This window comes from Haliotis rufescens, unplaced genomic scaffold, assembly GCF_023055435.1.
Source record: "Haliotis rufescens isolate VD_foot unplaced genomic scaffold, xgHalRufe1.0.p SCAF_6, whole genome shotgun sequence".
Classification (NCBI taxonomy): Eukaryota; Metazoa; Mollusca; class Gastropoda; order Lepetellida; family Haliotidae; genus Haliotis; species Haliotis rufescens.
Genome location: NW_025964334.1, coordinates 51,448,297 through 51,464,173, shown reverse-complemented (window position 1 = coordinate 51,464,173; position 15,877 = coordinate 51,448,297). Strand labels below are relative to the sequence as shown.

The window sequence follows — 15,877 nt, the reverse complement described above, 5'->3', positions numbered from 1 at the left end:
ACCACTTTGGTGACCATCATGCAAAGGGCTTCAATGATCTTCTTTTTGAGCATGTTTACTGTATTTCATCTCAGCATGGATCAACCCTTGGTAATCCGATATGGTCCAAAATGAAGTCCCAAGGCAACAAATGGATCTTTGGACAAATACAGATTGCAAAACAAACATCATCAGTCAACATCGTGTTCGAGGGAATCCGAGGCCCCAGCTATGCCGGTGATATTGGCCTAGATGACATCAAGGTCATCGCGGGCACGTGTCCCTCTAAAGGTTAGACCATGATTTAGACACTGTTGCTGCTGTTGACAAGGCTCGAGATGGAGAGATGTCCAATCTGTTTAATGATCCAGGCTCATATGACACCTGACCATCACAAGCTTAAGACAGCATGTCAAGAATCATGCAGTAAATCATTGCAGGTAGTCTTCAATATACCAGTGTCATGTCCATGTAACGAATTCATAGGTTCCTGTCTTTGCCATTTCCCACGTCACCTACGATTCTTGTGGTCACTTTCAGACGGACTCAGCTGCACATTTGAGCCTGCAGACCTGTGTGGATGGACACAGGACAAAACGGACACCTTTGATTGGTCACAGCAAGGTGGAAGGACAGGATCATTTGGCACAGGTCCAAGCAGTGATCATACACTCGGAACGATTACTGGTAAAACATAATGAAATACAGATCTACTTTTTGTTTCTTTGTTGTTTAACCCCTCACTTTGAAATCTTCCAATTACATGACGGCGGTATGTAAATATTTTGATATCTACTGACATGTTTAGAATGACAGCATTCATGACTCTCCAAGGGAATATTGATGATCAATGTAATAAATCTATTTTTGGAAAATCTCCAGTATGCAAAAAAAGGTATTTTTCCTTAACTTGAAAATATGGAATTTTGCTTGTCAGAACGACTTCACTGGCATGGTACAGTTTGAATTATTGATGTTACACTGTGAAAAATATAAGAACTGATAAGAGGCAAATTTGAGGAGCTGTGGAGTACAAAACAAAAGTCTATACATCAATACAGGAGTTTGTTCCGTTTTCTTTTCTAGGCAAGTACATGTACATTGAGACGAGTGCTCCACAGAAACAAGGCGACTATGCACGCCTTATTAGCCCGACGGTCAACACACTGGCACCCCAGTGCATGTCATTCTACTACAACATGTATGGTAAGAACATAGGCATGCTCCAAATCTACATCAAGACTACAGGCAACCTGACGTCCCCAATCTGGTACAAGACACTGAACCAGGGCAACTCGTGGATCCCGGGACAAGTCACAATAAGTGGTCAACAACCCTACCAGGTGAGCAGTCTGAGCTAATCGCTGATTCAATGTGTAGTGAAACCATTTTAACCGGACCCCGTTGATACCGGCGTCAGTAAAATTGTCCCGAATAACACATGTTGGTTTAACGAATGATGGCATTGAGTGTTGTACATATATGTAGAAGTTACCCACAGAAAGTGGTGGTTTCCCCAATAATGGGTGCCAGACTAATGAGGTTACACTGAAACATATACAACAGAGATTGCCATGTTATTAACGGGTAAGCCTGTATTGAGTATAGTAGCGACAATCCGTATGAGGCGATTACGAAAAATGGAATCCAAATTTTTCCTCTGAATGATAACGTATGACAAGAATTTTGAAATACGACAGAAAAAGCGAGAGGATGGTGAAGCCAATCAATTGTTTTCAAAGTAAGATTCAATTCCAGTTTCAACTGTTTCTTTCCTTTGTCATCGTATTTAAACTAAAAAATATTGATTTGTTGGTCCTTTCATATCTATACACATTTTTTGCAAAATGTAATGTGTCTTACATGGATAACCATTGCAGTTTTTTTTATCATAATTTTACAGGTTGTGTTTCAAGGCGTCGTTGGAAATGGCTATGAAGGAGACATTGCAATCGACGACGTCAGTGTAGCAGTGGGCGCTTGCCAGATGCCAGGTAAGGGTATTGTAAAGTTGACATGGCAATGTTCACAAAATAGGTGTTGGGCCAACTGTCTGTCACAAAACTCTTCAGGAAATGGACATTTATACCACAGTTAGCACGTTGTTTATAAACGTGGACATGCAGACAACGTTTCTTCAATTCCTTGATACACACACCAAAAGTAGAATACTCTATGAAAATATAAAAACGCATGTTGACCATTGGTTCACCCATTCCATGGACAGAGGAGATACCTTTTGCGTGAAATTCATTATATAAATAGTGTTGTCTTTCATCGGACAAATATCAATAGTAATCATCACCATAAACAATCATTCACACGACACGATTTAAATGCCAGGACAATGTTGACAAATTCATGCCATGAGTTGTGTTGAATGAGACACAAAAAAAGCCTGATTCGCCGTGATCACGATTCTTGGTTTGTCTCCAGGCTTCTCCAAAGTGGCAAACGTCTGAGAACAGACTTTTATCCTTTGTTGTCCACACTTTTGACCATCTGCTGTTGAAACTCGAAAACACAATATTTATATAGGGTTCTGAGATCGTGTCTATTTGGTTGTTTGGAGATTCCAGCTTTTTCTCATGTCAAAAGGGAACTGTGACTTTGAACGTGGGCTCTGTACCTGGCGAAATCTTCATGGTGTAGACAAATTTGACTGGATCATCGGTATTGGGTCAACATCAAGTCAATACACTGGACCAAGCTTTGACCACACCGTAGGAACATCTGCAGGTACATATTCATGTCATGGTTTTCTCTATATGCACGTGTTAACGTATGTCATCATCACAGCTATTTCACATACAGGCACGTGTAAGGGATACCAGGAGATTGGTGCTGTATTGCTCCACTTCTCATGATGACCCCCTGTTCTTTATCCTCTCCCACCACACCTGTTTTCTTCAAAGTCTAGCCTACATTTCTCGCCTCACCCACTCACTATAAATCTTCGGTCCATGTTACAGGGCATTACGCCTTCATCGAGTCGTCAGGCCGGACTGCGGGCGACTCTGCAATGCTGATGGGCCGCCTGTTCAAGCCAACGAATGGGATGTGTATGAGTTTTTGGTTCCACATGTACGGTGCCGACTCTGGCACACTGAACGTCAACCTCAAGGGCCCCAACACCACGACAACTATCTGGACACTGTCAGGTGACAGAGGCGATGTCTGGACACAGGGTCGGGTCAAGATCTTTAACAAGAACCCCTTTAATGTAAGTCCCGCGATTATAGCTGAAGAAACAGTAAACCAGACTTCACCAATGTGGCTTGATTGTATCATTGTACTTCAGTTGTACCAGTATGTTCCTATTGTTTATGTCGACCTTTCTCCACGGCACATCATTTTGGTATTATTGTACATGTACACACGTCTTCAATATTGACTGTATAATTTCGTGTGCGATATCAAGGACAGAACTCTTTGTCAGCAACAGATTTCTGTCTGATCCGGATTGCTGTCTAAACCAAACATACACCCAAATCCAGTGCAAATCTTGAGAAGACAGATTCCACTGTATTTAATATTTATTCACGGTTGCAAAATGCTTCAAAACGGTGGGATCAATGCAGTCCAAATGACTTGCCAGCCTTATTGAGTCTGGTTATACAACAGCTGCTTTCTTACCAGGAAACGCAAAGCTAGACTGCTCTGACAACCAATGGATTATTCCGTAGAATATTTGCAGTTGCTTCTCGTAACATTGCTCCAAAATGAGACAAAAATTATTTTGTGACTTATAAACTGAGAATGTGTCACGGCCTTGACATTGTTACACCTCAGTCGTAATTCCTACCCGGAAACTCTAATCAATGTCAAAGGTGGAGTAGTAGATATTCCATTTATGGCTTTAGATATAGTCAAACTTGTATTTGGTAATCGAAATTATATTTTGTACTTCAAACAAAAGAATATTGCAAATGTATGTTTACCACATATAAAACTTAAAACAACATCTTATATAACTACTTAACTGTACTGTATTTTGCTAAACACCAGATGATATTCCAAGCAATAAGAGGAAAAGGATACAAGAGCGATATCGCCATTGATGATGTCGTATTCACAGATGCCTCTTGTCAAAGTAAGTGTCTCTTGATCAGTAATGATAATTCACCCATAAGAGGGTCCAAATTCGTTCCTTTTATTAGTTACGTCCTTGTGATAAGTTAATCAATATTACTTAGAAGGAAACGAGGTTCTGATCAATTTTCAGCCTTAAAGTAAAATCCATGAAACAGTCTGCATTTACTTCGAATATTGAAAATGTAGGATTTAGAGTATTGATCTCTTTGACGAATACAAGCAAATAATATTTTTCAGTCCTTCCATTCGAAGCCAACCCTGCCGGTCCTACACTGTCTCCGATACCAACGTCGTCATCAGCACCGTCCACTACGCCGGGTGAGCAAAGTTAACACCTAGACGTGAATAACGTGTCGTTTCCTTCATAACATTGTGTAGGCTATTGTTTGATTATGTTGTCTGCCTGCTCCATGTTCACTAAGCCACTGAAATGGTTGTATCTCAGCAATATGCCATTGACGCGTGGTTGTTGCGTTGACATTCACGGAAAACATTTTTCGATTTCGAAAAGGACACAGTTATGACTTTAGACCTCAGTAAAACTCACACTTGGCTATATTTTCGGTAAAGGTAACATCTGTTTTGTATTAGATCTTTGTTTATCAAAGAACGCAAAGCTGGACGTCCTAATAGTTTGTGTATTCGCCATTCATGTTGGAGATCAATGTTTGACGCCCAGCATGTTTGTAATTCGAAAAATCTAGTCTTAATATTTCCATTTGGGCACAGTGACACGTCCTTATAAACGATCTATGGATAACATTATTTTGTTTCAAAAACGACTTTGTGTGTATTGTTTTATTAATGACTTTGAGCATATAGGATAACAACACTGGCTTCCAAACTACGATGTAGGTTACAATGACAAAATGTGAAAAGAAATGGGTGAACATAATAGGACATCTGTAATTGTATTGTGTCACATTATTATTAATGTATCATAAACCATCACAAAAAGTTATTCGATGATGTCATACCTTACAGTTCCATCCCCTTATGACTGTAACTTTGAGACGGGCTACTGCAAGTGGACACAGGCCAAGGATGACCAGTTTAACTGGACCCGAGCTCGTGGCCCTACCGTCACTCAGGGGACTGGGCCCTCTAGTGACCACACTACAGGAAATGGTACCGTGATTTTCTGGGAGTTGTTTCACAATAAATAATGATATTCTTTCTCAATTATTATATATATATCATAAAATGGAATATGTATTTATTTCTGTCCTTGTGTAACTAACTAGTCAAATAACTAACTAACAAGTCCTATGGCCTTGTGAAGACACAGTGGCGGAGAGATTGAGCACGAATTCTGCAGGACACATTGGGAGAGAGGCCTTTTTGTCCAAACGTTTGTTATGAAACTAAAAGTATGTTAGATGTGCAAGAATGTACAAAATTACCATCACAGCGTTATTTCTACTGGCGCTGTTATCAGTATAATACAAATCTAAAAAATTACAATGAATGATTTTTAATTAGATCTTACTAAATGGTAAATATGTAATTATATTTTGAGAATTTGGACCTTTTGGACCCATTTACCTGGGACCGTACTTCCTCTCATCATAGAAAGATAAATCCCTCAATGTAAGTGCACTTCAGATCTGGTGTACAAACATGCATGTTTTGTTACATGGAAAAGCAAAACAATAACATATTTATAAATACTGACAGTGCCTTGTTGATATATGTTTGTTATTCTAGGAAACGGATATTACATCTTCATCGAGACTTCATATCCGCGAAAGCCAAACGACACAGCCCGTCTGTTGTCCCCAAGTCTGTCAAGCACATCTGGCTCATGTCTGCGCCTGTGGTACCACATGTACGGCCCTCACATCAACAGACTCAGCGTCTACACCGTCGTCGCCACCAAAAGAACGCAGATATGGACCAGAGCAGGAACTCAGGGCAACAGTTGGAAACAGGCTGTCATTGACATTACAAGTCCACAGACATTCCAGGTACGACGATGATGATGATGGTGGTGGTGGTGGTGGTGATGGTTGTGATGACGATGATGATGATGATGATGATGATGACGATGATGATGATGATGATGATTGTGGTAGTGGTGGTGGTGGTGGTGTTGGGTCAGGCAAACCAATTGTTGGTAGTGTTCGGACTATGTACAAATTCAGGGTACAATGAAATACATCCAGGTCAGACATTGCAACCACCAGATCCTCATTGTAGTTCTTATGCTCTTACGACCAACATGTTGTGCTAGTGCTTCCTTTCCGACATGCTTTATGTCCCGCTGGATAATCAAGACAATGATTGTTGTTATCTTTTGGAGGTAACAAAAACGATGACAGTGACGACTACAAAAATAGTCATGATTCTGGTGTGACGACAAGGATGACGTTTGTAACTGTAGAAAACACTTTTATCCGAACCATGCAATCCGATAGCACTTATTGCTGCTTCACGAAGCATGTCCTTGATGTCCCTGTGACCAGTACCACGTCGCCCTGCACTGGGATGCATCACACCCACCTGCCAAAGCCTCATTTTCACACTTTATTACAGATTGCCGTTGAAGGGATGCGTGGTCTAAGTTTCCAAGGCGACATAGCTGTTGATGACATTAACTTCTCCAACCACCCATGTCCTTCATCAACAAGTAAGATAAGAGTTCATGATAAATACTTGTTCGTGTACCAAACCCCTTTCAGAAGCCAAATAACGTATTTCCTGTGCAGATGAACATTTTGTAAGGTGTTGCTTGTCCAACCATTAATGGAGACACTAATATTTTGAAAACATAACTATCTTTTACGTTTCAATAATATTTCAGTTGCCGACTGTGATTTCGAGGACATCCACCTGTGTGGCTTTCATCAGACCAGGACAGGCGACAAGTTTGATTGGACTTGGACAACACAGAGGACCTCTAGCGTCAATACTGGACCCAACGCTGATCACACATACGGAACCAACAGAGGTGACTATGAGTATTTTATGTAAACTGTTACATCCCCAAATATGGATCATCCGTTCTTTTCAGTCATCCCAGTTCACTCTTCGGAGCTCTTTAGTTGTGCCAGAATCCGATAGTCATGGGTACGAATCAAAGATTCGCCGTGATCATGATGCATGATTTGTCTTCATGCTTTGCGGCCGAGTGGCAAACGTCTGAAAACAGATTTACAATTTTAATCCTTTGCTGTCCATACTGTTCACCATCTGTTGTTGAAACACAAAAACAACACATTTATATGGGTTTCTTAGATTGTGTCTATTTGGTTGGTTAGATTGGAGATTCCAGTTTTTTTCAGCTTTCTAATTGTATTTGTTTGTGTAAATTTAATCAGTTTTCTAATCATCGTAATATTTTCTTGATCATTTCTAAGTAATGTTACGATGATTATGTTTATCAATTTTTCTTCTTCTGTTCATATTGTGTTTGTTTAATATCACATTTTAGGAATGATGTGTTTGTGAGATTTCTAATTATGATCATATCATGCTTCCACAGGTCATTATCTGTACACGGAGGCCAGCTCTCCTCGTCGGAGGGGTGACAACGCCTTACTAATAAGTCCAATCTACCCGCCGAGCTCCGGCGAGTGTCTTCAGTTCTATTATCACATGTACGGTTCAACAATGGGCTCAATGAATGTGTACAGACAGCCGGCTTCTGGTCCAAGGGTAAAGATCTGGAGCAAATCTGGTAACCAAGGCAACACGTGGCAGATCTCCCAAGTATCCCTGACAAGCACCACCAATTTTACCATAATATTTGAAGGCATCATTGGCAGTAGCTACTACAGCGACATGGCCATCGACGACGTCAGTATCAAAAACGGTCGCTGCGCCCTACCAGGTGCGTGGACGATCAATGACAGTATCGTTGTGTTACAATATTAATATAAAAAGGGTAAATTGAAAAATTGACTTTATTTATTGTAAAACTAACACCAAACGAGTCGTGGTGAATGTGTAACTGGGAAAGCTGCTGAACCGATTTTTGATTAATTCCATTTACAAATGGGTAGATAACTCTGGGTGGGGGAAAACGGGGGATGGTGTGTGAGAATAACACAGGATCGTTTGATGGCATTTATAGCTAGATATAACCATTGCTTTGGCAACAATGTTGCTTTAATTGAAGACACATCGATGTGGCATTAGTGGCGTGGGTCCTCATCACGCTTGTTCGAATTACTCGCGCAAATTAAAGTCAGGTGAGTTTGAGTGAAATGTGAAGCATGTGCGGTATGTTGATTATCAAAAGGGGCGGTGCTAGTGTTTTATGATATGTCATTACAGGAAACTGCGACTTTGACAACGGCTGGTGTACATGGATAAACGTAAAATCTGGAGACAAATTTGACTGGCTGCTTTTGAAAGGTCACACAACAAGTTCATATACGGGACCAAGCTTCGATCACACAACGCAAAGTGCCAATGGTAACATAATTGAAAATATTCACAATACCATATCTTTTTCATATTCATTCACACATGCTATAAAATGCAACAGTGTCACGTTGCAATAATAATAGTAATGATAATAATAATATAGATTTGTTTTGTGCACTTTTGCACATATTAATTGTCTGATGATCCTCTTGTGAAGCATGACAAGACTCATGATGAATGTTGATGGTTCTGTACTGCTAGACAGTACAGTAATGAGTGTCATCCAAGCGAAGTGCCCAGGCTTAGTTTTTCAAGGAGAGACTTTCTGAACGATAGACTGCATCAAGTTTATGTGCAGTGTGTTGAGAAGATCAGCAATCCTGCAGATTCCTTCGCTTGGATGAGGTCGTCTGGCCTGAAAAGTGAAACTGAAGGCTTTCTGTTCGCTGCTCAGGACCAGCCATTTACCACTCGAAACCGTCATTATGTGATTTTGCATCAAAATCAAAATATGAAATGTAGATCATGTAATGAATTTAATGAGACTGTCCAATACAGTGCCCAGCTTTGGCACAAACACAGTATCTGAAACGACATGATGGTGTAGCTCGATCATTTTATTACCCTCTTCGCCATGCTTGTGGTTTTGACACAGAGGTCCCACCCATGGTACGACCCGGAATATGTAGAGGGCGTCATGGAAAATTATAGATACAAAGTTCTTTGGAGTAGGCCCATTTACAGCCTTAGACGTATCAAGGCCAACAAACCTGATCTTGTCCTTTTTGATAAATCCAATGAAATCGTTTATATTATTCAATTTTCTTGCATCCCAAGTACCAAGTTGTCCGACTCCCCGTTGTTCTCGGTGCATTAGGTTTGGTACCTCCAAAACTGTTGACTGACATTGGGAGAGTACGCGGGTTTGCTACCAGGGATACAGCCCTTCTGACAATCTGGGTAATGCAGAAGGCTGCAGTGTTGGTGAGTCAACGTGGGTTTGAGTAGGCAGCACTGTCTGAGGTGCGTGTAGAGAGAAGTCCCATTCGCTGTCTGAGCTGCATGTAGAGGGGCAAGGGCCCTGAGCTGATGATGAGCCTAAGTTTGACAAAAGACACTCATTACAGCTGGACTGGAAATGAAATCCAGTGGAAGAGAATAGTCGCTCTTTAAGATTGTTCTTGGTGTTTGTAGGTCAGTACGCCTATATCGAATCATCCAGCCCCCGTCGTCCAGGTGATAATGCGCTCCTTGAGAGTCAGGTCTTCCCTTCCACTGCTCTCCGGTGCTTCAAGTTCTGGTACCACATGCTAGGCAGTGGAATTGGGACCCTCAATGTGTACAAAGTGTCAGGGAACAACAAGGTCTTGATGTGGTCACTCAGCGGAAACCAAAAAGATTTCTGGCACTTCGGGCAGTTTGGAATCAAAAGCCCAACTGGCACATACAAGGTACAAATAAAACTATCGGTAAACGTGAGTGAATGAGTTGGATTTCGTCCGCTTTGAGCAACATTTGGGTCACCAGAGAGGAAAGACGTTTAATCTTTTGAATCACATACAGATTAGTTACTGACGTTGCAAACGTCTAATCTTTGGAAGCACATGGGAAAACTTTACTGACAACATCAACGCTTAATCTTAGGAAACACTTACGAGTAAGTTACGCATGTCGTAGATGTTTAATCTTTGGAAACACAAGCAAACAAGATATGCATGTCGTAGAGTTTAACCTATGAAAACACATGTGAACAAGTTACACTTTAATCTTCGGAAAAAACATACAAACAAGTTTTGCACATTGTCGACGTTTTATCTTTGGAAACACATACAAATAATTTTCGCAAATCGTAGACGTTTAATCTTCGGAAAAACAAATGAACAAGTTACCCACGTCAGACGTTTAACATATTCTGCTCTGGTTTACTGTAACAATGAGATATGAATACCTTGTGAAGCCTTGATTTTCTTAATCACCAAAGGTCACATGTTACCCTTTATTGCATTTTAGATTCAACTCGAGGGCATTGTTGGGAGCAGCTACACAGGCGACATTGCTGTCGACGACGTCAGCTTCACTAACGACAACTGTGCCAGTAAGCATGCTGTGTCACCTTGAGAACTTTGGAAATGATGCTTATTCTGTATATTCCGATGACGCTTTGCCGTATTCATTGCATTGATGTTAAAATCAATATGATGTTGATTATTGATTATTATCATTTAAATGATCATGGTGAAATTACGAAAAGAAAGTACCGGAGTTTATATGGTGAGTAATAAATATAATATTGTTATATTTGTTGACCTGCCCATGATGATAATGTTAACTTTGCTGTTGCAGTTCAACCAACTACAGCCAACCCCAGCTTGCAGTCGACAACGTCCACAGTGCCACCTAGTCCAACATCACATTTCTCAACACCCAGTAAGTTAAAGTCTAAGTCTAAGCAACTAGCTGTGTTCTATATTCCGAGTTGCGTCCCTCAGCTAACATGGTCCGTTGTTTCCAGGGTTAGGATCACTCAATAAACACGTACTCAGGCATAGTCTCTCACAAACGGCAACAACTCTACAATTTGAGATTTACATGAGATTTGTAATCGGCTCTAAACCAAACGGAATCACCATTTGTCGAAAACATGTTGAATGGTACATGAGAGTGTCAGAAAGCATATCAAAGGCACAAAGTCTGTCATTAATCCCATTTGTTGCAAGTTAAATGCACCAGAATAGGTGAAACTGAGATACATGTACCTTGTATTACGTTTTGTTGCAGCACCCACTCAATACGACTGCAACTTTGAATCTGGCACATGTATGTGGACTCAGTCCATGACTGACGACTTCAACTGGACCAGGTCCCAAGGTCCCACAGGGTCACTGGAAACTGGACCCACTAACGATCACACCAAAGGCACTGGTAGGTCCCTGTCCTTTCCACTTAGACTTGTTTGGAGTCTTGTCCGATCATCAACAAACATGGAGTGTTTACAGCTTATGTGGAGATTCCCAGGGAGGCCAAGTCGTTTAAAGAAACTACATTCATTAAGTGTTTTCTGTCTCAGCATTCAATCCATGTACATTCGAGTCCCAAATTCGGGCTCATTATGATCCTTGGTTTGTCAGCACCAGAAGGATTTACATTGTTTCTTAACAACTTTTCACCAAACTCGCTCTATCACTCTTATATGCTGTTGCCACACATGTAGAAAATACAATAACCGGTATGTCTGCCATACCAGTAGAGGCAAATAACATTCCTGAACCTTCCAAACTTACAAAGAATAAAAACTGAGAATATTTTCTGATTCAGGACAAGGATGGTACATGTTCATCGAAACATCAAGTCCAAGGAAGCCAAACGACACTGCCCTTCTTGTCAGTCCGGTGATCCAGGCCGGGCCTACCAGATGCATCAGTTTCTGGTTCAGTATGTATGGCCCGGATGTTAATACGCTCAATGTTTATATGAAACCATCCACGGGAGGTTCAGGGAAGGGAACGCTCATCTGGACTCGGTACGGAACTCAGGGCAATCAGTGGAACCATGCTGATGTCACCGTCATACCCAGTGGAAACTACCAGGTAATCCTCTGTGTATTTTGATGAGAAGCAATGTCTTGCAGTAAACACAAGCGCCTTACGAGGGATGAAAGAGTTCGTCCAGGACGGTAACAAGTTACCTACCTACCTACCTACCCACCTACATTCCTTGTGTTCCTACTTGGCGTAAATAGTAGATACCCTATATGGATCCCCTGTTTTGGTTTGTAAGTACAGCTCAATGTGTTTTTGTAGATACTGTTTGAGGGTGTCAGAGGACTAAATTTCAAGGGGGACATTGCCATCGATGACATCAGAGCTGCTATGGGACCATGCCAATCAATAGGTAACTATGATAGCGGGATGATCATTGATTCAGTTGGGTAAACTGAAGTTAATTAAAACCACGTTCTAAAGTAGGTGACGCAAGTTGCACATCTGAAACTCAGGTAAATATAAACTACAAAATCAACACTGAAAGTACACTTTCACTTAAATGTGTTTACACGTTTCTTGGGTTGATTTTCTTTAATTTGATTAAGTCCATCGGGTTTTCTAAACTGTTGACATTGATGTATACAATTCATCTGGAAACCATAACCATAACATGATAGAGGAGCTATCAAATCTACCCACCAATACTTATGATCCGACAGCCTCAAGCCACTCATGCAACTTCGAATCAGCAACTGTGTGTGGCTACACTCGGGACAAGACAGACGTGTTTGACTGGACCTGGCAACATGGGTCTACCTCCAGCTCCGGGACAGGTCCCACGACAGACCACACGACTGGCACACATTATGGACACTACGTCTACATCGAAACCTCTGCACCGCGACGTCCCAACGACACAGCACGTCTGATCAGCCCCACCTACACATCTACCAACGGTCAGCCACGCTGCGTGCAGTTCTTCTACCATATGTACGGAAGCAATATCGGCACCTTTAATGTGTATAGTATTCCGGAAAATAACCCAACCAACAACTTAACTAATCCATCATGGACTAGGTCGTATAATCAAGGCAACAGATGGTTGAAGGCATTGGTTCCTGTCTACACGCCTGGAAATTTCAAGGTGAGTGAGAATTATTTTATGCCTCTTTGACACATATTCAGCGGTGTAAGACGACGACACCAGAGTGGATTTAAAGGTGTTTAGAGGGGGAAATTTAAACATATGCTTTCAAATTGGTTGTTCTTTTAAAGAGATAACTGAAGTGGACCAGACTTATGGATTGACTGATGTGTGATCTGTCTGTTTGTCTTTCCGTGATCGGTGCTCATGAAGTTTACGACTGGTTCATCTTGTCCAGACTCCATTACTTGGTATAATGTAGGTAGATAAATAGATGTACTGCAAACAGAGAGCTATTTACCTTACTCTCTGTGGTTTATTATTCTTCCTATCCTAGGTCGTCTTTGAAGGCATAGTTGGTACAAGCTTCCTGGGTGACATTGCCCTGGACGATGTTTTGGTTGGTCAGGGAGCATGCCCTAAATCAGGTAGGTTAAACCTCAGGTATTACTTGTGTCCAAAATTAAGTATTCATTCTTCATATTTTAAGTAGGAAGTAACATTTCTGAAAATTCTTCTATTTCCTTCAAGAAAATCATCCATTTTTTCTCAATATATATCAACAACTTACACGTGGCACGAAAGTTGCATATAACAAAGAACTGTTGTGATAGGGGGAAGTAAAGAGGCGGACATATGAAGTGTTGAGTCTCTAACATGATCCGCTGTTCTCGTTTGAGTCAAGATTTGCCACGGTGGTGATCCTTGGTCGTTTATATTAGCACAATCACAGTGCTCTTAGAATCAACGAAACAGTGAACATCTATATCATCCCTCTTTCAACATAAAGGTGAAACATGGTGATATAACTGAAATATTTTTAAACAGCATTACGCCCACTCAGTCACTCACTCACCCATCAAATAATCATATAGATAACCAAGCTTACTTTCCAAAATCACAGGATTCTGCGACTTCGAGCAAGACATGTGCACTTGGTCCAACACTCGTTATAACGACAATTTTGATTGGATGCGGTCAAAGGGTAGGACAACTAGCAGTATGACCGGTCCCAGCGTTGACCACACTCTTAGCAGTGGCGCCGGTTACTACATGTTCATGGAGGCCAGTTCACCTCGACTTCCTGGAGACCGGGCGCGTCTCATGAGCCAGGTGAGCCATAGAAGCACACACAATATATGATCTATTGACTTACCTGAATCAACTTCAAGTTCAACAACACTGGTGATTGTGTGTAAAACAATGGTTTGGTGAAAGCTCTTCCAGATGAAATTAAGTAAATTAAGTACTATTTCTTAGGGACCGACGATTCGATATTCTGGGGTGGAGAGGCTAGCATTTTTGTTTGAGACAGATTATTCTTTTGGTCATCACTTTTACTGAACTGAACTTAACTTTATTACACTCTGGCCGCTGTCAGCGCCATTAGAGGTACAGCATTGATACATCAACATAAACTTCCCTATATACAAATATACAAATATACAATATATATCAACCGATTTCCCGAGCAGTGGCTACAGTAAATAAGGATACAGGACAAGGTTCAGTTACGAGACATATTGATAGAGTTAAATAGCAGCATTGTCATTTTACAAAGAAAATGGATAGTTTTCTTGGTGTTCCTATTCTTTTACTATTTTAAAGCGAATTCATTTTGTACACATTTTGGGAAATGTAAAAATATTTTCTAATTAGCTGTTTTCTCTCAATTGAAAATAGTGGACAGATAAAGCGATAGTGGAACTCATCACCTTAATCAAATGATTTAGTAAATGGACATTTTCTTTCAGTTAAAGGTATCTTTCTTCCTTCCATCTCCAAGTTTCAACTGGGAGCTCGAGATTGTGATTGGAGGTTCTAAATTTTAACAAGTCTCGCCAAATACTTACTTTTGTTTTAAAATAATGTTCGAAATTCAGAGATTCATTTTTTAACTCTGGTATACTTGGCTTCTTTCGAAGATGTATCTGGAGTGGCTTTCCACTATTGGAAATTGATATCATTTAATATGTTCTTAACCATATTTTTAAGATGATTTTGACTGAAAACTTTGTGATTGCCAAATGAAACTAAGGCTAAGATCATCAAAGATTTGTTTTGAAAAGGTTATCCATTTATTTTTCCGTCTTTCAAATTAGTTATCCATATAAAATCGCTTGTTGATGAGTAAAGAAAATTTTGATGATTTTCTGGATAAGAGTTTTGCCCATAAAGAAACCATTCTGATCTTAACTACATATATTACAGAAGTTTACAATAAACCATATATAATTTGGGGTACTGGTCCTAAGTGATGTTAAATGTTTTTGGAAAGGTAGCTGGACATGTTCTATATAAGATAAAGTTTCGAGCCGCACGCTTCACATCCATATGGCAGAATCGGTAAGACCATACTATCGAAAAGTCGCAATTGGCAACCAACTGACAGACTAAATTTACGTCCTTGGGCCAAAACATAATACATTGATTGGGCTGCTTGCTCTAACAGATTTTGTTTTGTAATGATTAATTTAGAATTCTTCTGCAGGGTGATGCCTAGGTATTTGTAGGACCCAACATTTTCCAAAATATAGTTATAATCACGATTTTCCCTCCAAAATCCATTACTTTTGTTTTTAAAACATTAACCTAAAGCCTCCATCTATCACAATACTTATGAATAGATTCTAACATGGTTATCAAGTCCTGTATATTTGTTGTCATGAGGACTGTGTCTTCAGCATTAGTAGCTGTAACATCATACAATGTTACTCGGAAAGGAGGTGACTATCCTTGTCATAAGAGGCGACTAACGGGATCGCTGACTTGGTTGATACATGTCATCCAATGCTAATTGCGTGGA

The 15,877-nt window shown here is 40.4% G+C and overlaps 1 protein-coding gene across 1 annotated transcript in view; it reads left to right on the top strand.

Annotated features, from left to right (window-relative positions):
• LOC124138201 (MAM and LDL-receptor class A domain-containing protein 1-like) overlaps nt 1-15,877 on the top strand; it is a 95,220-nt gene that overhangs the window by 45,288 nt on the left and 34,055 nt on the right. Inside the window, exons 69-91 of the mRNA XM_048386544.1 lie at nt 75-270; nt 520-666; nt 1,066-1,322; nt 1,883-1,973; nt 2,578-2,718; nt 2,952-3,202; nt 3,988-4,072; nt 4,312-4,392; nt 5,059-5,202; nt 5,782-6,041; nt 6,610-6,703; nt 6,878-7,024; nt 7,559-7,906; nt 8,353-8,493; nt 9,640-9,896; nt 10,456-10,540; nt 10,789-10,872; nt 11,224-11,367; nt 11,761-12,032; nt 12,246-12,336; nt 12,647-13,071; nt 13,409-13,499; nt 13,976-14,184. Coding sequence (XP_048242501.1) covers nt 75-270; nt 520-666; nt 1,066-1,322; nt 1,883-1,973; nt 2,578-2,718; nt 2,952-3,202; nt 3,988-4,072; nt 4,312-4,392; nt 5,059-5,202; nt 5,782-6,041; nt 6,610-6,703; nt 6,878-7,024; nt 7,559-7,906; nt 8,353-8,493; nt 9,640-9,896; nt 10,456-10,540; nt 10,789-10,872; nt 11,224-11,367; nt 11,761-12,032; nt 12,246-12,336; nt 12,647-13,071; nt 13,409-13,499; nt 13,976-14,184 — 4,041 coding nt within the window. The remainder of the gene's footprint in view (nt 1-74; nt 271-519; nt 667-1,065; nt 1,323-1,882; nt 1,974-2,577; nt 2,719-2,951; nt 3,203-3,987; nt 4,073-4,311; nt 4,393-5,058; nt 5,203-5,781; nt 6,042-6,609; nt 6,704-6,877; nt 7,025-7,558; nt 7,907-8,352; nt 8,494-9,639; nt 9,897-10,455; nt 10,541-10,788; nt 10,873-11,223; nt 11,368-11,760; nt 12,033-12,245; nt 12,337-12,646; nt 13,072-13,408; nt 13,500-13,975; nt 14,185-15,877) is intronic.